A 27,073-nucleotide genomic window follows, 5' to 3' on the forward strand; every position below is an offset into this window, starting at 1 on the left:
TTGGCTGAGGAGTATTATACTCGCCGAAAGTTGCATAGCAGGGCAGTGCACGTTGAAAAGGATGAAAGGAAAGAGGGCTTTTCAAAGAAACCTGATCAACGGAAACCCGCTCCGCACCGTAATTTCAAGAAGGACCCGTCTCTTACGAAGGACACTGTAGGGGGAGGGCAAACGGAAGCGGAGAAATCGAGTGAGGTTTCTAAACAACGCACTGATACCACTAGGGCGTTTGAATCACGGAAGCCACTAATCTGCTACAACTGCAAAAAGGAATGGCACATCGCGATAAACTGTAAGCAAACGTTTGCTTTAGCAACAATTCGAGAATGGGAAAAGAACATGCGGTTGTTAGAGCTGTATCTCCAAGAAATTAGGGTGAATGTGAAAACGTGTCGAGCACTTAGAGACTCAGTGGCAACCATGAACGTTGTCCATCCTTCATTGGTGTCTCCGGATGACTTTACAGGAGAATGCGCATGGATCAGGCAAGTCGCCGAGAAGCAGAGTGCTTGCTTACCAATCGCCACGGTTGTCATTGAAGGCCCGTTCGGTAAGCTTCGCACCCAAGCGGCTGTGACTGCCGCGCTTCCCGATCGTTTTCCTTACCTTTTCTCCAACAACTCAGAGCAGCTTCTCGAAGAGCAGGGTAAACCGTTCTTCCCCAACTTAGCGTACATTGCCCTCACGCGATCGCAAGCACGGAAGCTTTCGCAGGAGCTTGATTTTGTTCAATGCGGTGAACTCTCAAGTGACCTTGTCGGCAGGTCGACGGAACCTCAGAGAGGAAATTTTCCGCGTGAGTCATGTGAGCAGTCATGCGAGTGGCCCGTCGCCGAAGCGACCGGCGCGGTTTCCGTAGCAAGGAGAGACGACATGGCGCCATTGAATCAGAGCGAGAGGGCTGCAACGCTCTCGCCTCTAGCGAAAAGTTGGAGTGAGCTGTCGAGGGTTGATCGAGAAACGCTCATTTGAGAGCAGCGTGAGGACCTCTCGATTAAAGCGCTATTGGAAAGCGTAAACTTTGGAAAAAAGAAAAAGAATGTTTTTTTGAGAAAGCAGGGCTTTTGTATCAGAGCTACACAAATGCGCAAGGTCGCAAGTATGAGCAGCTCTTGGCGCCACAAAAGTATCGTCGCCAACTATTGGAACTGGCGCATGAAAACGCATGGGCAGGGCATCTCGGCATAAAAAAACCAAGGCTAGAGTTTCCCTTGAGTTTTACAGGCCAAAATGCTGGAAGGATATCGAAGACTTTGTACGCTCATGCGACACTTGTCAGAGAGCGGGGAAATCCACGGTGGAAGGCACCCATGAAGCTTATGCCAATTATCACAGAACATTTTCGGCGCCTAGTAGTTGATATAGTCGGGCCATTACCAGAGTCAAGGCAAGGTTGTCTGTACATCATACGGCTCTCTGCGTAGCCACAAGATTTCCGGAAGCGATACCACTTAAGGAGCTCAATTCTCCTTATGTCGTGGATGCACTGCTATCTCTAATTGCATGCGTCGGATTTCCTTCTGAAATCTAATTCGACAATGGTAGTGTCTTCACCAGCTGCCTTACTTCTACCTTTGAGGATAAATGTGGAATAAAAGTAGTGCACACCTCTATCTATCACCCGCAATCTAATCCAGTAGAGCGTATGCATTCCGTTCTGAAACGGATACTAAGAGCTCTCTGCTACGAGCACAAATGCGACTGAGAAGCGTGTATTCCTCCCGCTATGTTCGCTTTGAGATCAGCTCCTCATGAGAGCACTGATTTTAGCCCTGCAGAGCTTGTGTATGGCAGGAGTTTGAGAACATCATTGCGAATGCTACGCGAGTCCTGGGAGGGATTCGATGAGGACCCTAATGTAGTTGCATATGTTTTAGACCTCCTTCAGAGGCTTGAAAAAACGAAAGATCTTGTGGAAAGCCACATGAAGGCTGGACAAGTGTTGTCGAAGGAGTACTACGACAAATCGGCGAAGAAGCGCACATTTGAAGTTGGTAGTGAAGTAATGCTGCTGCGGCTGTCCAAAAAGAACAAGCTTGAGGTTCATTGGGAAGGGCCCGCCAAAGTAATATCGAAGCTTTCTGATACCAATTATGAAGTGAAATTAGAAAGGCGGCCGAACAAAATTTACCACAGTAACTTGACGAAACCATGCGTTCAAAGTCAAGCGGACGTAAATCTGCTGTTGAATGCTTCAGAGGAAGAGGGAGAAGAAATTGTGAGTTCTTGTGATGTAATCGAAAGGGGATCGGAGTTTATCTTGGAGCAGTTAAACCTACAGCCTAGGTTAAGTGAAGTCCAGAAGGAGGACCTGAGAAGGATTGTTTCCGAGTTTCAAGGCGTGTTTTCGGACCGTCCCGGAAACACGACGGTGATCTAGCACGATATCGAGCTAACTTGTGAGGGGCCAATCCGTAGCAAGCCGTATCGCGGTTCCTCCGTGCAAAAGCAGATCATGAAAGAGGAGATCGATAAAATGCTGGAGTTGGGAGTCATAGTACCGGGCGAGAATCACTATACATCCCCTCTAATATTGGTTCAGGTGCCAAGAAAAGATCCCAGGCCATGCATCAATTACCGGCGTCTTAACGCAATAACTCGAGACACAACTTACCCGATACCAAACATTGAGGACAGGGTGGAAACTGTGTCACAGTCCAGCTATATTTCCACGGTAGACCTCACGCGAGGGTATCGGCAAGTCCCCCTTACAGAGCGTGCTAGCCGCTATGCCACATTTGTTTCTCCATTTGGAACGTATCGTCCGCTTAAGCTGAGCTTTAGGTTGAAAAATGCACCCTTTTGTTTTTCAGGCATAATGGACCGCGTTCTTAAAGACTTCTCAGAGTTCGCTCTGCTGTATCTTGACGATGACGCCATCTTCTCCAACAACTGGGAAGAACATGTCGAGCATTTACGCGTCATGCTGAATAGGTTGAGAGAGGATGGCCTTACCGTAAAACCTACTAAATGTCACCTAGGGTGTGGCGAGGTGTCTTACCTGGGGCACGTTGTGTTGCGTGGCCGGCGTAGACCTTCAGAAATTAAGGTAGCCGCTGTCGTGAACTATCCACAAGCAACCACTCAATCTGAGATAAGGGCATTCTTGGGGATGGCTGGATACTATCAGCATTATGTGCAAAATTACTCTAGCATTGCCAGCTCTCTAACTGACACACTTCGAAAATCCGAGCCAGTTAAAGTAGTATGGGACTCAGAAAAGGAGAATGCATTTTGCCAGCTAAAACAGGCCCTAAGCGAAAAGCCTGTTCTCATGGCACCCGATTTCTTTAAGAGATTTGTGATTCAATGCGACGCGAGTGATTGCAGCATGGGAGCGGTATTGTGCCAGGAAGACAGTGCTGGTAACGTAAGGCCAGTTTTGTATTTAAGTCGAAAACTCAGCGGCAGGGAAGAGGCGTACAGTACCTCTGAAAAGGAATGCGCTTGCCTCGTGTAGGCCGTTCAAAAGCTAGCTTGTTATGTCTCCGGTTCGAGGTTTGTGGTTGAAATGGACCGCTGTCCTCTAACCTGGTTAAATAACATGTCCGCTAAATGTGGCCGGTTACTGAGGTGGAGCATGATACTCCAACAGCACAACTTTGACGTTCGCTACAAAAAAAGAAAGCTAAACGCTAATGCAGACGCATTGAGCCGTGCGTTTACTTGGTACCTTTTCCACCTTTCGGTTTCTCGCTGGCGATTCGGGGCAAAATATTGTCCTCATCACGGCCTTAGCTGAGCGCTCTCGTCCAGAATGAGCTCAAGGAGCCAACTTTATGTTCTATTCTATTTCGTTACGCTGTTGTACGTGTAAAAAAAATGAGTTCTCATTTTAAGAGTCTTGTGTCCCACATGTGCCTCTTGATGTAGAGGGAACGAAATTACGATAGACGCGTAGCTAGGTATATGTTGTACTATACTTTGCCTGGTGTTCTGTCGGGTGACCGAGGGCACTTGCTTGTGCCGTGTGTTGTCTGTTGTCGAACCGTTCTTGACAATTCGCAGAACCATCGACAAGTGCTAAAACCAAGGATCGTCAGAGACGAGCGAATCTGACCGGAAGTCGTGGCGACAAGCCAGTGGAGCTTGGATCCGTCCTCAAGAATGTGTTCCCGGAACAGAGTCTGGAGCTGCATTCTCCCCATGGCCCTGAAGGCGAACCTGGAGGGACCTGGTGCACGAGCGCACCTGACTTCCGAGCCCCGTGGAAGCAGCTCGTCTTTCCGGCGCATCGTCTGGCAGCGGGGATGCTGTTATGCCTGCGAGTCCGCAGCAAACGTCCATGCCTCAGAAGAAAAGAAATATGTGTCAAGGCCAGCACGCGAGCCCGCCTGACGCGATGACCAGCTCAACGGCGACAACACGCGACGGCGCCTTTCTGTCGCCCACGTGCAGTGAGTCACCTCAGCAAGCGAGCCGTCGAGCAAACAACCGGCGTCTTCCTGTCTGGGGGTGGGTTACGCAATGCCTGGCGACGTCACTCGTCCTTGGGTGCAGCCACCTGCAGCGCAGCCTCTCCAGATTCGATGAGAAAGAATGACGCGGCCCAGCGGCGACGCCAGTGGAGGATACTGACCTCACGACCAGCGGCGCTTCTGGTTAGACATTTGGGTTGGACCCGGTGCATATAAAAGAAGCTCTGCAGTGCGTCGAGAGCAGACCTGTTGGAGAGCAGAAATGTGTGTTGCAGTTGGGCTATGTGTTAGCAGACCCATTCGAGAGTAGAGCTATGTGTTAGAGAGAAGAGCTCGGCTCTTCGCGTCTCTGTCGCTCCAGTGCTGAATTTGTAACGCCTCTGTATATATGCTGTACATAAAGCTTGTTTAACTCACCGTCATCTCGTCCGCTCGTCTATCAGCTCTGCGCAGAAGCAGTCGGGAGCTGAGAAACCTACGCTACTGTTATGCCTGCAAGTCCGCAGCGAACTTCCATGCCTCGGAAAAAGGAAATCTGTGTCAAGGCCAGCACGCGAGCCCACCTGACGCGAACAACTCAACGGCGTCAACACGCGACGGCGCCTTTCTGGCGCGCACGTGCAGTGAGTCACCTCAGCAAGTGAGCCCGTCGAGTAAACAACCGGCGTCTTCCTGTCTGGCGGGTCTGACGCAATGCCTGGCGACGTCACTCGTCCTTGGGTGCAGCCACCAGCAGCACAGCCTCTCCAGATTCGATGAGAAAGAAAGACGCGGCCCAGCGGCGACACCAATGGCGGATTCTGACCTCATGACAAGCGGCGCTTCTGGTTGGACATTTTGTTATTCAAAGAATCCACCCGGTGCATATAAAGGAAGCCCTGCGGCGCGTCGCGAGCAGCAGACCTGTTGGAGAGCAGACATGTGTGTCGTAGCAGTTCTATGTGAGAGCAGACATGTGTGTCGCAGTTGAGCTATGTGTTAGCAGCCCTCTTGGAGAGCAGACATGTGTGTCGCAGTTGAGCTATGTGTTAGCAGTCCTATGTGAGAGCAGACATGTGTGTCGCAGTTGAGCTGTGTGACAGAGAAGAGAGCGTTGTGATAGAGAGTTGAGCTATGTGTTAGCAGAAGACATGTGTGTCAGAGCAGACCCATTTGAGAGCAGACCTATGTGTTAGAGAGGAGAGCTCGGCTCTTCGAGTCTCTGTCGGCCCCAGTTCCGAATGTGTAACGCCTCTGTATATATGCTGTACATAAACCTTGTTTAGCTCACCGTCGTCTCGTCCGCTCGTCTTTCAGCTCTGCACAGAAGCAGAGACGAGCTGAGAAATCTACGCTACCGAACGGCTGGTGACCTTCCCGGTGGAATTCGGAGCAGTGGCGCCTTCAGGACCGTGTTGGCGTCGCCGTATTTCGAAACAGTGGTTGCAGCGGTGAGATTCGTAGCGCCCTTCACAACACTACCAAACGTCTGGTGACCTTCCCGGTGGAATTCGAAGCAGTGGCACCTTCGGGACCGTGTTGGCGTCACCGTCTTTCGCAACAGCAAACACTAGTGGGAAGCATTCCACGTCGGTGCCCGTCGGCGCGATCACATAGCAAGCAGCGTCAAGCTGTTCACACTATCGGCGCTGTGAAACTCTCGAGGCGCGCTCACCCGCTGGCTCGTGGCTTTTTCTCGCCAACAGGTGGCGCGGGTGACACGTGAAATTCACAGCATGTGATAATCGCCGGGGACTCAAATTCAAATCGATGCACAGAAGCCATCAAAGAGAGGGTAAGGGGTAACAAGAGGGTTGCAGTAGGGGTGTTCCCAGGACGCAAGCTTGAAACAGTCATGAGGCAAGCAAGCGCAAAACTCAAAACTACAGCTGATAGACGAAACCTCGTTATAATTTCAGGCGGTTTAAACGATGGGTTAAATGAAGATACAGCAGGACTAGCAGCCACACTGGCGAAAGGCGTCGATGACATGCGCGCCACTTCTCCTAAGGTACAGGTAGTGATATGCACGATACGGGAGGTACCGGTGCGTGATAGCCACCTGCAAAGAGCGGTTGTCAACGCAAACCAAGAAATATGGCGGATGAGTCGAGAAAAAGGCTTTGAGGTGGTGTAAATAAACAGAGAAGTGCATAGGTGGGGTGGTTTTCAACGAGACAGAATTCACTTCGATAGATGGCTAGGTCATGAGGTGGGCTGGCGGCTTGCAGGACGCGCAGTAGCTTTTTTGGGGGGCAAGCGAGCCCTTCGGGGTTCAGGATAGCTATTAACGAGGAAAACAGCCAGGGAGACTCTTCGACAGGTGGTCAGGTGGTAGGGACCGATACGATTCCAAAGTGGCACCAGTATCTAAGATAGCTAGAGTCCGGGCATAAATAGACGTAGCCACAAGCGCCGAGCCAATTCAGACATAGGGTATATTAACATGCAGGGTGGTAGGAACAGGCTCAAGTGGGAAGAGATAGAATAACAGCTAAGGGAAGAGAGGCCAATGGTATACGGTTTTGTAGAAACACATTTCAGGGACATGGAACAACCTCCGAACAATCTGGACTACGCGTGGTAATATTGTAATAGAACAGAAGGCAGCAGAAAGGGGGGTGGTATTGGGGCATTCATCCATAAAAGTACAGACTGGCAAAGGGTCAAGCAGGAATGCAAGGAACATATATGGCTAAAAGGGAAAGTGGCAGGTCAAACGACACTCCATGGTTTCGTGTACTTGTGTACGGGAGCAAAGGCCAGAGAGGAAAACCAGGCAATGGTAGAGCGTATATCAAAGGACATTCAAGAGTTAGGAAGAGAGTGCGAGATAATTATACTAGGAGACATGAATGCGCACAGAGAAGATATAGATTGATATACTGACCCGACAGGCAAAATAATCATGGATATTTGTGAAAGGCTTGATTTGATCATTTGCAACAGTACCGAGAAGTGTGAAGGGCAAATAACATGGGAGGTAGAAAGGCTGCATTCGACGATAGATTATGCACTGATGTCACATAGAATGTATGATAAGCTCAGGGGAATGCACATAGATGAAGATGGCTCCAGAAGTCTGGGTAGTGATCACAAACGTATCGAGCTAAGTTTTGGAAGAGCAGTGAAAGTGGGAAGGAGATAAGATGAGCAACTACAGCAAAATTTTTATTCAGAAAGGCAAATTGAAATAGCCACTAAACAAACTGAGAAAGTAATCACGGAGGATAATAAGACTGTGTGGACATACGCGAATCTAATTAAACTGTTTGAGCTAGAGCCTGCTACGACGCGTGACAAGTCACCCGGAAAAGACGACACAAACCCAAAAGTTGGTGGGATGAGGAAGTTCAGAGAGCCATAGCAAAACGACAAGAATTCTCTGGGGAACACAGACATGCTAAGCAGCGGGGTGAACCGACAGATCATGTTGAAAGAAAATGGGAAACCTTTCTAAGCTGTACAAGGGATGCATCCCTTCTGATCAATGAAAAGATTAGAACAAAAGGAGCTCAGTGGCTGGCAGAAGTACATAAAAAAGATAGAAAGGCAGCTGCGGAATTTCGGAACCATCTAAACTCCCTAAGAAATGAGACGAGTCGAGAGCAGTGGTTTTTAACTACAGCCCAAGGTGCTAGGCTAGAAGGGGACGAAGCTATTAAATATATAAGAACAAGGGTGACAGAAACATTTCAACAAAGAAGTGCTTTATGCACCACAATAGACAAGGACGAACCAAGTGGTGCAATTGCTCCATTTTCACAACGTGAGTGGGAAAGGGCTGAGAAAAGGGTTCCGAGTAGCACATCAACAGGTCCACATGGCATTCCAGTTATGGTGATAAAGACATTAGGTCCGAAGTCTGAGCAGGCTTTGAGAGAGGCAGTGAGCAAACTAATAATCGATCGGGAAGTTCCCGATGGATGGAAACTTAGCAGGATGAGCAAGATCTATAAAGGAAAGGGGGACAAAGCTGACATAAACAACTACCGTCCCATAACAGTCACATCAGTGGTCTACAGGCTGGCGATGCAGATTATAAAGGAAAGACTGCAGGCATGGATAGAGGGTGAGGGGGTGCTGGGAGAACTGCAGAATGGGTTTCGGAAATACAGGAGGCTGGAAGACAATCTGTTCTCACTGACGCAGTGCATAGAAATAGCAGAAAAGGAACACAGGCCCCTGTGGCTAGCATTTTTGGATATCAAGGGAGCGTACGATAGCGTGGTTCAAGAAGAATTGTGGGGAATACTGAACGCACTAGGCGTGAAACATGTAGTCACTAATCTTTTAAAGGATATCTATAAAGGTAACAAGGTAGTTATAAAGTGAGAAAAACAGGTATCCAAGCCTGCAGAGGTAAAACGGGGGCTTAGGCTGGGGTGTCCCCTGTCACCCTTATTATTCATGATGTACCTACAAGGATTAGAGGCCAAATTAGAGGGAAGTAGACTGGGCTTCAACCTCTCTTTAGTCAAACAAGAAAAACTCATTGATAAGGCACTACCAGCAACAATGTACGCAGATGATATAGTGCTAATGGCCAACAACAATGAAGATTTGCAGAGATTGATGGACATCTGCGGTAATGAGGAAGATCGGTTAGATTTCAGATTCAGTAAGAAAAAATCAGTAGTCATGATTTTCAATGATAACGAAGGTAGTGAGCTTAGAATACCGGAGGTCACGCTAGAGATAACAGATAAATACAAATATCTGGGCGTATGGATAAGCAATGGGACCGAGTACTTGAGGGAACACGAAATATACGTGACGACTAAAGGTAACAGGAATGCAGCAGTGATGAAAAATAGGGCACTGTGGAATTACAATAGGTATGATGTTGTGAGAGGAATATGGAAAGGGGTCATGGTTCCTGGGCTGACGTTTGGCAATGTGGTCTTGTGCATGAGATCAGAAGTTCAAGGAAGATTAGAAATTAAGCAACGTGGAATAGGTAGGCTTGCTTTAGGAGCTCACGGGAATACACCAAATCAGGGAGTACAAGGTGATATATGATGGACATCATTTGAGGGCAGGGAAGCTAGCAGCAAGATAAAATTTGAGAAGCGATTGAGAGAAATGGGGGAGGAGCGTTGGGCTAGGAAGGTTTTCAGCTACTTGTACATGAAGAATGTCGATACAAAATGGATGAAGCGAACCAGGAAATTAACTGGTAAATACTTAGAAAACAGCAGGTGGCCAAACCAAAAAGAACTATCGGTTAAGAAGAAAGTGAAGGAAACTGAGACTGACATGTGGAGAATGGGCATGATTAAGAAATCTGCACTAGAGACCTATCGAACCTTTAAGCAGAAAATTGCCAAGGAAAGGATCTATGATAATACTCGGGGTAGTTCTCTACTGTTTGAGGCCAGGACGGAAGTACTGCGAACCAAGACATATCGGGCCAAATACGAAGGGGTAGACACAGTATGCAGTGCGTGTGGAGAGGAAGAAGAAACTACCGAACACTTGATAATGTTCTGTAAAGGGCTTCACCCTATAGTTCAGGATGATGGCGCTGAGTTTTTCAAAGCACTGGGGTTTAGGGACCGGGAGGGCAAAATAGACATTAAGCGGGTAGACGTAACTAGAAGAAGGTTATCTGATTGGTGGCTAAAGTCAAGGCACGAGTTAAAATTAAACCCTTCACTGCAAAGTACGAATCCTCAAACTCACTTTTTAAAGAAAAAAATAAATCTAGTTTTCGGTTCATTAAGTATTACGGCTTGGTGGCGCTAGCCACCGCCTAATCTAAAGGGTATAGCCATATCCATCCATCCATTCATCCATCCACGTGAGGAGAGGGCTCGGGTGTTGCAAGCGGTTAACAGGTTGAAGCGAGAGAAAGGTGACAAGCGGCGAGTGCACGGCAGGCGAGGGAGAGAGACGTCACCACGCATAGCTAGGAGGGCTGAACTACTTGGAGTGGTGTGAAAAGAGGGACATGGTTACACGGGCTAGTCAAATAGCTGCTTCGCATCCAAAAGAAAATATGCATGATTTGTAGGCGTGCGGCTGTGCCACCTTCATCTTGTATTGTTTGTTAAACTTAATTACAATACTTACCACGCTCTCCCTTATGCTACCTATTTATCTATCTTGCCAGCGATATTATTGTTTATAGGAAACCCCGCCCTAGTTTTTTTGTGAACTAATCCACGGTAGCATAGGACGTGTACTTTCTTCAGCACTGTGTAAGCCTCACATGTGCTCCTACTTGGCTGAGCCGTATTACATCCTGTTCAACATTCTCCAATTCCTCGAATAGCACAGCTAGACTAGCCTCACTAGATAGTGTCCTGGCGCTGAACATCGTCAATTTCAGATTCCTATCGTGGCCTATCTGGGCCCAGAGATTCTTAGCATCCTCCGCTGCGTCGCAGGTCTGACCGCCACCTTGGACAGTTGCTTCGTAGCCGCTGGGTACTGATGGCCAACGGTTAATTGCTGTATTCATTGGAGGTTAAGTGCAATTTTGTCAACCGCATAATACACCGCCAGGTGGTGACCTTAACCAAAGCGTCAGCGTGGCTCATGCCCTCCATCTAAACCCACAAGAGAAACCGCACCCGTGAGGAAATGCGAATACATTTGGGTGCACCCGATGAGTGTGCGAATAATTAATAAAGAGAGACTAATGTAGCGGCAACTCGCTTCAAGCGCATGCGTTCGACATTTGCACTCTTTGCTTCGCAGTAGTGTCTTCTTCTCCAACCGATGATGACGTTGAAGTTACTGCAGGGATGCCAGCACCAGGGAGAGGCGCAATGCTCGAGTTGCATTGTTACATTTCGTCCTAGTGATATCGTTGCAGCGAGAGATTTGGCTTCATCGAATTCCATCGCTATCAAGACACCCAAGCGCGCGCTCTGTGCAATATATAATATATATATATATATATATATATATATATATATATATATATATATATATATATATATATATATATATATATATATATATATATATATATATATATATATATATGTCCAAGCGCGCAGAGAAAGAGCGCCCGAGCTCTGTCTCCGCCAAGCGAGCTCCGCGATGCGAGCGTCCTCACCTGTTACGCACTTCCTATCCCTTACCTTCCGCTGGTCTGCGATTCGAGCGCCATCACACGCACGCGCGCTCCTCCTCTTCTTTACCCTCCACCGCTGGCCACCTGCTCCAGTTGCTTGGCGCAGCGCAGCGGTTGCTAGGGGTGAGGTGGAGCACGCTGAGATATCTGTGCGCACGCCAACCAGGGACGCACGACAACCCCCGACAAAGAAATGCTTTCGCATTTATTAGTTCTGAAACACACAGAGCAACGCCCTTGCTTCTTCTGGATACAACTCCGCGTTCCCCGCTTAAGCTCACCACGAGAAAAATCATGACTGGCCAGGAGGGAAGGCAGAACTCGCATTGCTTTTTCCTCTAATCGGTCATCCTGCTCGCTTCGCCTACTGACTTCAGGGCTCTCCGCAGCCTGTTGGAGTTTCTGGAGGGGACTGATTTCACCACCTATCGTTAGGCACCTGCAGTTTGCTGGACTCTTACTCCACTTTGGCGCAGTGCTCTCTATTGGGCTAGAGAGTTAAGCGTCATTCTAACAACAAACACTACTGTTACTACTACTACTACTACCACTACTACTAATCATAATATTTATTGACATTATTTATTTATTTATATTTATTCATAGAATACTTCGGACAAAAAGTCCAAGCAAGGTGAGCATACATGAAACACACTAAATAACAGAATTAAACAAGGTTGCAAAGCGTTTTTTACACAATTTTTGCTATAAGACAGAGGGGTTATTACTTTAAAAAAAAGTAACAATTGAACAACAAAGTGATAATACAATTCAAGGAAGTCATGGAAGAAGAGTATTTACACAAATGGTCAAGGGCGTTAAGGAAATTCTTCGGTTAGTTTATTCCAATCATCTATTGTTTGTGGGAAGTAGGAGTACCGAAAAGTATCAGTCCTTGCGAAAATTGGCGTTAATGAATGAGGATAGTGGTGTCGAGTGGGTCTGCTTAACAAGAGGGATACGTATGCTGCGGTGTCTAAGGGTAGCCTGTGGTTCACTATGTCTGAAAGAAACTGTGGCCGACTTTTTTTTCTTCGACTTTGTTATAGTTCTATACCATTTGCCGTTAGCAATGCAGTGGGGGAGTCGGTTGACATAAATTTACTATATATGAATCGTACTGTTTTTCTTTAAATTCTTTCTAGGTTTTGAAAGTTAATTTTTCTGTGGGCATCCCAAACTATGGAGGTGTACTCAAGTTTAGGCCTAATTAGGGAAAGTAGGAGAGGAGTTTAACACTAGGCGGAGCAGTCTTGAGCTTGTGGCGGAGAAGGCATAATTTACGTAAAGCGGCAGAGCAGATGTTATTTATGTGTAAATTCCAGGATAAGGTACTTGTTAACGTTAAGCCTAAGTATTTACAGGAGGCTGCTTTAAGTAAAGGTGCTTCAGCTAAATTGTATTTGTAGTTTAATGGGAATTTTTTGTGCGTTATGGGGAGATACACACATTTGTTTGCATTAAGAAGCATTCCCCATTGTTCACACAATTTTGATACATTGCATAAGATAGTATTAAGATCAGATTGGTCACTAATGCAAGTTACATCTCTAAAAACACAATCGGCAGCAAATAAACAAATTTGTACCGGGGTGCTAATTGCATTGACAATGTCATTAATGTGGACGAGAAACAGAAGGGGGCCTGGTACGCTCTTTTGCGGAACGCCAGAAGTCACAGGAAGGCAGCCCGATTGTTTTTCTCCTACCTGAACATATTGGTTGCGATTGAGTAGATAAGCTGAGATACAGGAGATAAATAATTCTGGTATACCAACTAGCCGAAGCTTTAAAATTGGTTTATCGTGTGGAACTGTGTCGAGTGCTTTACTGTAGTCTAAGAATACTACATCAATTTGGCCGTTAGCATCAAGAGAAGCTGCAAAGGTATGAACGATAGTAACCAATTGTGTTGTAGTAGAAAATCCTTTTCTAAACCCATGTTGATGATTTGTTAAAACTGAGCGTTCTTCTAAGAATTCATTTATTTATGAGCTATTATGTGTTCGATAAGCTTACAGCATGATGATGTTAAAGAGATCGGTCGATAATTTTGTAGTACCAGGGGGTCACCTTTCTTTAATATAAGAACTATTTGTGCCGACTTCCAGTCATCTGGCGATTCCGCTGACAACAGAGAGACTCGAAAAATGACGAGTAAGTATTTTGCAACAGACTCTGCAAAGCGACGCAGAAATATGTTGGGGATATTGTCGGGACCGCAAGAAGTCTTAGTCTTTGAGTTCAACAACAAAGCAATGACACCAGAATAAGAAATAAAGTTTACACTTGCAGCATTGACCGCATTTATGACAGATGGGGAAGCACTAGGAGTAGAAAATACACTATGAAAATACTCATTGAGGTGTTGAGCAATGGGAGCCTGATCAGACACCATTCAACCATTGACAAAAACCTGTAATATGGGCTTCTTTTTTTCGCTAATATAGTTCCAGAATTTCTTTGGATCATTTTTTATGAAGTTTGCGAGTGACGTATTGAAGTAGTATTCCTTCGAGGTGTGTACGGCATGAGCAAGCTTATCTAGAGTGTCAGCTATACCTTGGGGTCAGCATGCTTTTTCTTTAATCTTTTAACTTTACGCTTGAGATGAATGATGCTTCTCGTCATGCAGGGCATATGTTTATGCACCTTTTTACGTTTAGACGGTATAAATTTTTCGATACAGTAGAAGCATATGCGTTCAAATTGGTCCCACAATCTACAAACATCGGTAGCTACAAAATCTATCAGACAGGTTTCTAGGTGCTCGATAATGCAAGCATCATTGGCATGTGTATAGTCTTTCACACAATGAAAGGACCAGTTAGCAGTTTCCGAAAGCGGTACTCTGGTCCCGCTTTCGGAAACTGCTATTAGAAACAATTATTAGTAATAATTGAATTAAGGATATTATTATTATTAATAGTAATATTATTAATGAAATACTGCTACTACTACTACTACTACTACTACTATTACTACTACTACTACTACTACTACTACTACTACTACTACTACTACTACTACTAGAGCAGTGGCGTTCAATACCTTTAACATGCCGTGACTAGGCCACCTTAGCCTAAGTTTGGCGCGCAATGAGTCGCGCTTTTCTGACTGTCACGCCACTTTTTTGATATCGCTGTCATTGCTAATGACAGCTACCACCTACATTCGTAACCACAAGGGCAAGTTCAAATATTAATCAATCATTGATCATGAACGTTACTCGTCAGGGTAGAGATGTATGTCTAAGTCTCAACTTGGATGTACTGACGTGAAACGGTGCTGTAGCTATCAAACACCAGCAGACATTGTATAAGCTATTTTGAATCAATGTACAGTAAACAATTAACTACTTCTGTCAGAGACGGTTAGCTTTCGTTGTACACTAATCTGTAAGATGGAGGTATCAACCAAATATATTTCTAAATCTATAATAGTACAATCAGGTGTGACGATGACTAGTTCAATAAGTCATTTGAACTAAAGGTATTCTTCCATAAGCGTTATACCCCGCCGCGGTGATCTGGTGGCTCAGGTACTTGGCTGCAGACCTACAGGTCATGAAATCGAGTACCGGCTACGGTGACTGCATTTTTAATGAAGGAAACAATGCTGTAGGCCCGTGTGCTCGGATTTGGGTGCACGTTAAAGAACCCCATGTGGTCGAAAGCTCCGGAGCCCTCCACTGCGGCGTCTCTCATAGTCCTATGGTGGTTTTTCGACGTTAAAGCTTACATATCAATCAATCAATCCTTAAGCTTGATGGGCCATGAACAAGGTAAGATCTCTTTACACTCCGTCAGGAAGCGAGCAGAATTATATCTTGAGTTACGCTGTGAACATTCATTATCAAAACAAGCCTGATTGGATATTTCAAATGACAGGCCCAAAAGGGTGTTGTGCTACGGCCGTCATCGTGATTTATCCGTATTAACAAAGTCCTACTAACGTATGGCATTGGCCAGCTACTGCAGCCGTACTAAGAGCAATGTTCACGCAAATACTTTTGTTGTCGCCAACACGTAATCTAATATTCGACCGGAAAACAGATTTTCGCCTGTGTGCTTATGTTAGGCGTGGTGCCAGTGCCCAAAAATGTTCAAGTTTCAGCCGCACTGCCAGTTGAATATAGGTCATTCGTTGCTCCAACTCGCCCCCCCCCTCCCTGCCGACGTTGGACACCTGTGCAAGGATAGACGAGTCTTTCGCGAAGCGCGGGCCTTTACACAGCCTCGTTTGATTACGAGAACAACTGAGCACACAAGCTGTCACCAATGGTCATAGTGCCTAGACACAGGGTGGACCTGGCAGGGTGGAAATTCCTCCCGTGCTTTCTATATTCCAACTTCATCATGAAACAGACACATGTTCGTTTTTTTTTGTTTTACTTTTATTTTTGCATCATTCCACTCGTTCGTTTCGTGTGACTCTTGTCCATGCTAGCGCTTGTGTTTGCGCAGCCGTCAGACCAGCGCCGACCGGAGTCAATGGCTCTTTGATTACGCCTACTACCTTTCTGTTATTGTCTGCTGAGCCTTGTCCTAAATTTAAAACTTTTTTGTCGCGATTTCTTTCACTTTTTTAACCTCATTCTTCCCTGTAACTACGCCTTTATGGATGTTTGCGTACTCTCATCTTTTCGGGTGGTTCTCTCAGTTACTGAAAAGTTGGCACTGTGTAACCGTATTCATCGAGGTTCCAGCCTCTGGCTTCCAAGCTGCTTCTTTATATTGAGAAGTTTTTCAGAGCACTGCATCCTCATCATTGATCATCATTCACCACCCAAGTTTAAGTCACCAGCGTGTCTATTTTTCTTTCCGATTTTTTATTCATGACTCATATGCTTCTTTCCGCTGCACGTATGATTTTCTTCGGCTAAGTCATGCCACTCCAGTATCGAACAAGCGCCCAGTTCTAAACTCGACTTCATTCGTGAGATTCGAAGGATATTTTAGATTCTTTAAAACGATCAAATTGCAATCTCGCACTGTCCTCTCTTCGGGGCTTTTCTAACCTCCCATTTAGATAAAGGCCACACCGACACAACCGGGTGAACTCGCAGCAAATAAAGAAAAGTCAGGAAGAGAGAGAGGAAGGAAGAGAGTGGGCGAAAGGAGGTCACAGAAACGGCATAGGGCCTCCGGTTCTCGTCACCTGTCCAAGATTGTCCAACAATTTGCTTCTGCTTCGATGCTACGCTCTTCCTGAGAGTGACGACACTGCCAAAACGACATGGTGTTCTCGTCTTTTGCCATCTTCGCATTTCTTGCCACCGCTTTTTTTCAACGTACACTAGTGGCTACTGCTAAGGGTGGCAAAGTGGTGCTCAGTGATACATATCCCTGCAAGTCCGTATTCGACCCTGCAGTTCCCTTTGGTATGAGATTCTTTGAACGTAAGTAGTTTTTTCTTTCCGTATGTCATGGCAGTTTCGTTAGGCACTGTACGATAGGGTCATTGCATCTTTGCTTCAAACGTGTACTCCATTTCATGCAGAGCATTCAGTGTTGTGGAAGCTAGCGCAATATCTTACACGGGTTGCGTTTTTACCAGTAAATATTTTAATGTTTTACGAGCAAATGGGTTACCCTCTCCTTACTTTATGTGGTCCATATTATGCAGAACATGCAGTGTTGTGGAAGCTAGCGCGATATCTTACACGGGTTGCGTTCTTACTAGAAAATTTTTTAATGCTTCTACGAGCAAATTTGTTACCATCTACTCCGCGTGGACAAAGTAATAACTTTTAAAAGTTTGTCGTATGTCCCCGTTTACATGTCATGTAAAAACTATTTTGTGTATTGAGGTTTCTTTCAGGTTTTAAATTCATGTAATGGGGCCTAGGCAATTTTTTGGGCGGGGGGGGAGGGAGCACCTTTATTCGAAATGTGGGCTCGACACGCCGATGTAGTGCACAAATTGTGCTCTTTTTTTGGTGGTTGGATGCATAACCCTTATTATTTTCGTCAGAACGCGCTCTTGAACATTGCGGACCACTTTTTACGTGGGAGCAGAGCGAATACCCTCTGCTGCGTCGCAGACCCATTGAAATAGTAAAATATTTCCGGGGTAGGTGGGGTGATACGTGCCCGCCGTGCCACTCCTTGGCTACCAGGGCCATATCTAGGGGGTGGCACACTGAACACGTACCCCTCCCCCCCCCCCAAAAAAAAAAAACTTTGTCGCCATGGCATAGAGAGCCGAAAATGGCCATTTTAAGGGGGTGATCTTCCCGAAATTGAGATGGTGCCTCCCCTCTCCCCCACTCGAAAAAGATTCCTGAATACGCGTCTTCTGGCTACACCACTGTCATGTAATGCTTTGACAGCTTTCATGCTACGCCTTGTTAAGAATTAAGGTAGCTCTGACTATGTTACGCGTTTTTCACCTAAACTAAATGGTACTTTAGATTATATCAGTTCAGTCAACTCATCTGCTTTCCCATATGAACTCTCTGTATAGCTTCCTATCTGTCTATCTATCTATCTATCTATCTATCTATCTATCTATCTATCTATCTATCTATCTATCTATCTATCTGTCTGTCTGTCTGTCTGTCTGTCTGTCTGTCTGTCTGTCTGTCTGTCTGTCTGTCTGTCTGTCTGTCTGTCTGTCTGTCTGTCTGTCTGTCTGTCTGTCTGTCTGTCTGTCTGTCTGTCTGTCTGTCTGTCTGTCTGTTTTACATTCGATGAGCATGCACCACCCAGCCTAGCAACAAATATTACAGGACACTGCGTTTTTTTTTATCTAAATAATGAACATGTTCTTAGGTGACACTTCAGAAAATTTTGTTCTCTAAACAACTTGCGGATGTTCACAATGCAGCGGCTTTGCCAAATGTAATTGATAGTTGTGGCCAAACTCGGGGTGTATAAGTCGATAAGTATTATGCCTGAGCTCATTTCTTAAAGCCCCATGAGTATTGTTTGCTACACCAATAGCTATTGCAAGACAATTTTATTGCTTCATTCAGTGTTTCAGTAGAAACTGCTGACAAAAAATCTGCGCAATTTTTCATGCATTATGTTTTTTAGGAAGCTCAGTAGAAGAAAACTTGCCTAAATTGTATCAAACTTACTGAATTTCGTAATTTAACCCCGCACTTTTGCTGCTGGAAGGTATCAACGTCGCCGCGTGAAAAAATGTTAAATATTTCTCATTTTCTGATCTACAGTGAAAGAATCGCATAACTGGACTGATCCACATGTTTTTCTTATTTATTTATGACAGCCATTCTCTACAACCAAACAATTTATTGCGCCAAAACGTACAACTATAGCAGTCTCTCGTGTACTCTGACGACGCGAGTAATGCTATGGAAAAAAAACTCTAATTAGCAATATATGTAAATTACATCAATTCTTCTATTGCGTAGGGTGGCCGCAAGATGTCCGGGCAAAGCACATGTCCTGTCATAATATAACAATGGAAGAAGCTCTGGAGGTGAGATTTTACCACTTACAACAGCAACGCTCGTCTATTATACGTGATGAGTAATTGATTATAAATCACTATTCTGATTGTAAGCCTATGTTTCCAATATGTGATGTGATATGTCCCAAATTATTCGTAGTAAAAAAAACATGTGAATTTTTATGAACATATATGCTGTTTAAAACAGTAAAAAGCTTAATATCACGTGTGAAAAAATATCAACGATTGCTGTTACTAAATTTCGCAATGATCTTTTAATTTTTTAACTATCTGCAAAGCGACGCTCAAGCGTAGAGGTACGCTAGTTTTGGCTACTACGTTATTGGGCAAGCTGCCCCCTCAGCCCACACAGAAGATCATAAACTACGAATACCACTTTCTAAAACAGATGCTGCACGAAAGCTCTGCAGGCTTGCTCGCGAGCAAACCACATTACAATAAAATCAGCCACACTTCAAGCATGCCCGACTGTACTCGCTTGACCCTACGCTAATTCTTCAAGTCCCGTCGAGGCTTTGCCGAGAAGACCGAACCCTGTTATGTAGGCTGTGGTTGGGCGTTGCGTTTACCAACGCCTACGCTTTCCGCATTGCAATGGCCGACACCGCAGCCTGTGGACACTGTGGCAAAGAAGAAACGACCCAACATATTCTTTGTGACTGCCTAGCGTATAGTAAACAACGACTATACCTTCGCAAGCAACTAAGCAATTTAGATAATCAACCTCTGTCGGAGCAAGGAAATCTACAATATCGACAAGATACAACTTCACAAAAGAAGGTCCTGAAAGCGATACTACACTTTTTGCGATCGACCGTACTTACTGAACGGTTGTAGCTAGGACGCCCTCCCTGTGTGTGTTTTCGTTTTCTTATGAGTGCGCGTGCGTTTTTTTTTTTCTCTCTATCTGCCCCCTCTTTCTTGCCCCTACTTCCCAGCCCCCAGCGCTGGGTAGCAAACCAGATGCCAATATCTGGTTAACCTCCCGGCCTTTCCTTTCTCACTCTCTCTCTCTCTCTTTCTTAATGTGATCTGTTCTTGTGCCACACGTAAAGCGCAGCTTCATCCGTGTTTATATATTACAACGATTACTTTGCCTTACCGCACACCGGTGTTGATACCTTATTTTGCATAATTTTAGAAATATTACAGTTCTTTCAGAATATGGCATAAAACATGTCACCTGTGGACCTCGAAACATTGTCTGCATATAATATGAACTGATGATATGCCGCGTAAGAATAGTAAGCATAATTTTTAATCTGCATGTGATTGCAATGTTGCAGCAACTTTTTTTATTTTTTATTTTTTGCGGTTCTGATTGGAACCGTTGAGTTAGAGGAAATTTTTCAAGAGTGTTTGCATTGGAAAACTCAGTCTGTGTCGCCTCTATGAGCATCCATTCTACAAGTAGTTATCATTCGTTTTAAAGAATAGCGATGAGTACGTATACATTGCGGCAACACATTACTAAACCTAAGCTGTATAACAGTGCACTGTTATGCAGCTTAGTCTGAATATTGTATTGCTGCAGTCTGTTGTGGCTCCAGTCCTTAAGAGAACGAATTGGGAAGGTTAGTTCAAGGGATTTTATTGTTTACTGTTCCTAAAATTCCTTTTGTTTCTTTGTGCTATACCTTACCAATGTGTCATGTATGAAGTAGTGCAAGAATGTAATACATTGAATTACTTCTGCCCCTTTGTGCAGACATGGTACCTGGTCTGAATGTTATATACCATTTGAAAAGAATTTACCTATATACTGCAGTAAAATATCTCTTCAGTTTGCACCCAGTCACTCAGCCTATGAAACCATCTGAGATCATTATTCGCTCATTCGTACCTTGCAGAGACCAGAGCATTCTTTTTAGCAAACCGAAAATTGCTTAATATTTTTGTGCTGGAAATACGGCACCTTCTGGGACGTCATTCAGCACAATTTGAAAAAGCACTTATTTCTGAAGAGACGTGGTATTTCATTTTGCCTAGCATAAAACAAGGGCAGGGTGGGATTAAGTGATATTGCTGCGTCTTCGCAGTATATCGTAGCCTAGAATAAATGGTGGCTCGCGAGTAAGATTTATTGAATGTTCGATTCGATAGCACTTAAAATCAATAGAGCACATGTTCATTTGTAGAACACAAAGGATCTACGAAATGAAAGAAATGCAATCCACAAGTACAAGGCCTTTTGGAAATGAGGCCGCTTGACGATGTTTGTGATTGCTCGAATTCGCGTAGCCATTCTTGCCTTTTTCTTTATTGCATATCCCGGCAGGCTTGCCAAGTGTGTCGCGGTAGAATGTGGGTCCAGGATCTGGAATAATTCAAATGGCAGTCTGGTGACTCCGTACACGCAACGCGTACTTTAGTACACAACCGACTTTACTCTAACCGCGTCGTGTTCCAACTGCTCGAGCCGCGAGGGCCGTTCATTCATCCTGTTTGTCGTCTTCTCATCCAACGCGTGCCGCAGAGCAGAACTGCCGTTCCCTCTTCGCCCCGTCAAAGGCCATGCAATCCACATCATCACAATATTATTATGATAAGAATGCACATGGGGCATAAGAAAGTAAGAAATAAAAAAGCGTGAACGCAGCTTTCAGTTAAAGGCTGTGCTGCATAGACTTCTCAACTCTGCATAGCCAGTTACATTCCACTTGGCGCATCTGATATGGCTGATATGTATCACTACTGCATTGATAGAATTAAATATCACTTCAGTGTGCTTTTTTTTCTTTTACTATGGCATGCTTCTGAGCCCAAGTGGCTTGGCTGCGTGATATACGCATTAACTCCACTTTATGGTAGAAGACAATTGTTCAAGAAAAGTGGAAGATCTTCGAGTTTGAAAATATGAAGTTTAGTGGCAGTCGGCTTCTTTTGCGAATGCCTAGTCTTTGACGCTTTCGATATGGTTGTATGTAGCAGTGAAACACTGAATTCACTGTGCACAAAAACGTACGCACAGCGTGACCGGTCCTACGACGAGCACAAGGCGAAATGCATGGCCGCCGTGCTGCCCTCTGTGGAGGCATCGATGCGCGAGAAGGAGGCCTGCCGCATTGTCGTCGAAGCCACAAACATGAGCAGCGCCGCGTTCTGGACTGTTACAGAGGTAACGAGCTGGCTCCACTTCTTTGTGTTTGCGTATAGTATGCTCAGGCGACCATCATTCTGCATTGAACCATACATTAGCATATCACGCACTGCCATCACTTACTCTACATCGCGCATTCAGTGCGGCTGTGACGTAAAACACGTTACACTGTTAAAAGGAATACACAATCTTTCATGCTGTTTGAATCATAACTACATTAGCATGTAGCTGTGATGTTTCCATCGCAACTACACGGTGTTTCCATCATAACTACAAAGTTCAGTCGCCTTAACTACATGTTTGCATCATAACTGCAGCAAAATGGAGAGTTGGGCTAGTTGTCTGGTAATCAATTTGAAGTGTTCGTGCATTCTACAGCTTGATCTACACGACTGAGAATAACTTATGCATGTTCCCTTCCTTAAATCTCGGTGCTCCTGCTCATGCCAGCGAAATATACTTGTATACACCGCCATCGCGAAAGTTCTCCCATCAGCAGCATAATTTTCTATGCAAACAAACATCTCGCACAATTCATGCAAATGGTGCTCGCCAAGAAAAAGCAGAACTTTGGCACTGAACGAAAGGAGCAATATTAGAAGTTGTGTTTTTATTTCAGGACATCTCTTTCAGCCTTTCCGTCACGTTATTGAATATCTATAAATTATTTTCGAGCGAAGAATAGCCAGTTTAGCCCCTACTTCTTTATTCCTCTGTGAAAGAAGACGCTTACAAGGTGCATCGAACTCTTTAAATAATTTGAGAAGTTTAGTTGTGAATCCAAAGTCATATTAAACAGTTGAAACTACGCACACGCAAGGCTTCTTGCGGCCTCGATTTTTATAGTGATTCGGTGGGTCTATCCTAACTCTCATTGACACTTGTGACTATCACCGCCTGCACAACCAAGTAAGTTGCAACCCTACTGGTCGCCAATAGCCATTTCAGTCTCAAAGCCACTAATTCGGCCCAATCGCTCGCAAATCTATCTATAGGTCACGCGACTGCTGTCGCAAACCTCCTTAGCAATCGCATGCGCACGAAGAAAAGTACAGTTTACGGTAAAATGGCTATGCGAGCACACGTTCATTCTACGGTAACTTGTATAAGCAGGACACTTGTGCGAGCATCGGTCGCCTCGAATTGCCTTTTGGTCACCAGTCGCAAACGATCGCGCTACTGTTGACAGTCACAGATGTGATTGACGCTTTACAGTGCTCTTTATATCACGTGAACCCTAATCTTTTTCCTTTTACCCAAACGCCGTAAAAACGTAGTGACCAGAATACTCCACGCCTTGAGCTAATCGCCTTGTGGGGGCTCACGAACCTTTGCGATGAGCCATGCGAAAAAAAGTGTCCGCATTCTTTCAACTCAAACAAGCGATCCAAAAAAGCAAAGTGAAGGGGGAACTCATGCACCTCTTGGTCCCAAGGACTGTTTGTACCACACACCAGTTTTTCGCCGAAACAATCTCAGTCTCATGAAAATTTACGGGTTTCGGCTTATAAGCCCCAGATCAGGTATTTCAATAGAAAGTTCAAGAGTAAAGTCTAGAATTCGTAAGCTCTATAAAATTTAATGAATAGCGAAAAAAATAGTCCCATTGGAATTTTTTCACTGAGTTTTTTTTACATGGGAAATGCAAACGAAAATAGTGTTTAACTACCTTTTGCGTTTGGAGAATAATTTTTTAGCGAAATCATGAGACTGCAGCCATAAGCATATATTTATTCGCGGACCAGAAACGTTCAGTCCAAAGAACGTTGAAAAAAATTTGAGTTGTGAAAAGGAACTTTATGCACAGTGCTTTAAAAAGTGAGCTGACATTATCATGCAGTTTTGAAAGTGAAGCGACCCTTTTGCTAAGCAGTGTAAACTTGGAGAGAAGAAAACAATGCGCATGTGCTCTTTTTCTATAACAACAAAATCGCCAAAAAGGCTAAGGTCTGTCACAACTGATAGGGGTATCCCATGAGTCGGAGAGAACTTTTATACTGCAGTATAAGATTGTCTCGTAACTATTTCATTTTGAAATGAACTAATTTAACAGAGGCTGCTAAAGCTCTTCAGCATTTTATGGTTTCGATGTGGCTATTCCAAATTATATCATGTGACCAAAACAAAAGTTGTGCAAAGCAGCATGAAAAACAAGTGACTTCGTCAGATTTTTTTTCTTACGGTCGGCGCTCACCCCTATCATGTCATCAATATAAGAGTCATATTGTTTATACCAGGCCTTATTCAAATGCATTGTCTCTTGGCAATGTTTTGAGGGCTGTTCATGTTTATAAATAGCACGTGGTGGCATGTACGAAACATGAATTGCGTTTTTACTACAAGCGCGTGCTGTCTTTTGCATCAGGGCGGACATGAAACGTCTGATAATGTAGGTTACAAAACTCTTTTTCAGGTTCGAAGGTGCATAGCAGACAGTGTCATGTTTCCGGATGCCGATGAGGTAAGACTATAGTTCAAATGAGAATTTGTAAATTAGGCTGCGGCTGCTTTTAAAAGTGGCCTTGTGGTACACAATTCCGGTTACAAATACAGCGTGATGGTAAATTAAATCAGTCAGTGTGGTACTTTTTCAAACTACTATGTCGAAAATGCTAACAAAGCTCATTCAAACTCTACTGCTAGATGCTCAAAATCATCCCACAAGACCAATTAATCGTACAGGCGTCATCGCAAATTCATATTGTGCCCGTTTAAAACAACAAATAGGAAAATCATGCGCATAATGGCAAGCAGATCGAAACCTGCTCCGCATTCTTCACGCACAAACGACGCACAAAACGTACTTACAGGTACACATGAACGCGAATAAACGTCTCAGTTCTTACTTCGCTGTGTCTGAAAAGCGCACCTTTTCGCAAACGGAGACTGTGCAATGGTTGCAGTGATCTTTGTGGGCCCGGTAAATACAACAAAATTGTTTCAGTGAAAGCTGAAGGCCAGCCAAGACGTTCAATCCTCCCCACCATGAAATAAGGGCGCACGAGCGAGCGTCCACATCCCTCCTCTCCGGGAGGCAAAGTACGAGGGAGCGATAAGAGAACACGATGAAAATACGGTAGCTCCCCCCCCCCCTACGTCAAGGTGCCCGCCAACAACGGTAAGTGGTAGATATAAATAGCTTGCCGTTTGTACATCGCCGGAAGTATTTTTCGGTGGCTGAGTTGTTAGCGTCTCACATTCACGACGCTGAGGTCCCATGTTCGATTCCGCGTGCTGGAGTCTTTTTTCTGGATTTTTTTCTTTCTTGCGTTTTTATAATATAGATACGTATACATATACGATGCATGACATCGACGACCACGCCAAAGCCGGTGGCAAAATCCAGCCCACAGTGTTCATATAATAGCCATCGCGATAGAAAGTAAATAGGACTACATCACAATTTTCGTATCGATGGCACATCCTCAGCATAAAGTAGGTCTCGCGCTATTCCAAGAATAGACACCAGGTGTGTGTGTGTGTGTGTGTGTGTGTGTGTGTGTGTGTGTGTGTGTGTGTGTGTGTGTGTGTGTGTGTGTGTGTGTGTGTGTGTGTGAGAGAGAGAGAGAGAGAGAGAGACTGGGACGCCACAGAGGTAATTGCGCTCTTGCAGGAGCAGCTTGACCTGGAGTCTAAGCGTGCGCTTTGTCTTCGTGAGGCACTGCCGGATACACCTGAAGCTGACAGGGCCGTCGCATTTCGCCGAGCTGCCCAGGAGGCCAATGCACTCACGAAACGGCACACTGATCTGAGGCAGAAAGTAAGTGTCCTTGAAGAACTATTTTTCGAAAGGCTCATAACAAAACTTACGTTTTTAGAGCGGTCATACAGACAGTGCTACATTAGCCCCGACACTTAAGTGTCATAAAAAGCTGTGGCGTCGTTCCTTAGCAATTCTATTATTATGGCTAGGTAAAAGCAAATGAAAAGACGGATTATGAACGTCTTCTTCATAACGGGGTGTTGAAACGTGTGCCACGCAGCTTGACAAAAATACTTTTTTTTTCTTTTTTTCAAGTTGGTCTCATGGTGGTTTTCAAGTTGGTCTACTTAAAATAAATCGATCTTGCTATATTAAAAAAATCAGTTCATCGTCCAGTTTTTTTGAAATTGCAGCAAAATGACCTTCTTTTTCCCACTATTTATTTCTCTCATTTCGCTCTTGTTCTCATCCACCAATAGTCTAACCATCTCTTAGATATTTGTATCGCTGGCGTATTTTCTCTTAAGCCCGAAATTTTATGTAGGCCTGTGCTCAAATGTGTACCTAGAGGGACATCTCCGCATTCACTCAAAATGTCGAGAATCAAAGCTAAATTGCCCTCTATTATATTAAACTTTATTCGGCCTCTATCTAAATGCCCCGTTGCAGTGGTAACAATATCATGGTGTTGATATTTTCGTGTCCTTTAAAATTCCGTGCATGGAAGGAGAAGAAGGAGGAAGGGAAGAAGTGAAAGGCAGAGAGGTGAACCAGACGCACGTCCGGTTTGCTACTCTGCACTGGGGGAAGGTGTGAGGGGATTGAAGGAGGAGAGAGAAAGAAGTGAAGGGCAACGTGTGTGTACATGTGACCTTATCCATTGCACGCTTATAAGCGGTCGCATAGTTCGATCGTCTTTAGAAAACTCAGCAATGCCCGCGTCCTTTTGCTGGCCTGTGACGCGTAGAGCCATGAACCAAGGATCTTCTCTTCGAAAAAGGTCTACCGTCTAGTGTATCTAACGCTTCGCGTAGCAAGTTGCATTCGCTCGCAAAACGTTCACATGAACACAGTAGATGTTCTATTGTCTCGTCCGTGTCGCATAATTCACATCGGGAGCTATCCGCCATTCCTATGCGAAAGCAGTACGCCTTCGTACGTAAAAGCTACTCCTAACCACAGGTGGCACAGTAAAGTTGCATCTTGGCGGGAGAGGTCCGATAGAACTTGAAGCTTTATCGATGGGTCCAGCTTGTGTAGGTGGCGGTCCCCGACACTGGGGTCACTCAGCCAAGTTTTCGACATAGTGTTATCGTAGGAGTGAAGGCCCCTTGTAGCGTCGGTTCT

The 27,073-nt window shown here is 44.9% G+C and overlaps 1 protein-coding gene across 1 annotated transcript in view; it reads left to right on the forward strand.

The window, feature by feature from the left end:
• Positions 1–16,669: 16,669 nt before the first annotated feature.
• Positions 16,670–27,073, forward strand: part of LOC119186545 (uncharacterized) — a 79,556-nt gene continuing 69,152 nt past the window's right edge. Inside the window, exons 1-5 of the mRNA XM_075894597.1 lie at positions 16,670–16,884; positions 18,865–18,932; positions 21,895–22,041; positions 24,437–24,484; positions 25,637–25,783. Of these exons, the coding sequence (XP_075750712.1) occupies positions 16,722–16,884; positions 18,865–18,932; positions 21,895–22,041; positions 24,437–24,484; positions 25,637–25,783 (573 nt within the window). The 5' untranslated portion in view covers positions 16,670–16,721. The remainder of the gene's footprint in view (positions 16,885–18,864; positions 18,933–21,894; positions 22,042–24,436; positions 24,485–25,636; positions 25,784–27,073) is intronic.

This window comes from Rhipicephalus microplus, chromosome 5 (genome assembly GCF_043290135.1).
Source record: "Rhipicephalus microplus isolate Deutch F79 chromosome 5, USDA_Rmic, whole genome shotgun sequence".
NCBI classification, from domain to species: Eukaryota; Metazoa; Arthropoda; class Arachnida; order Ixodida; family Ixodidae; genus Rhipicephalus; species Rhipicephalus microplus.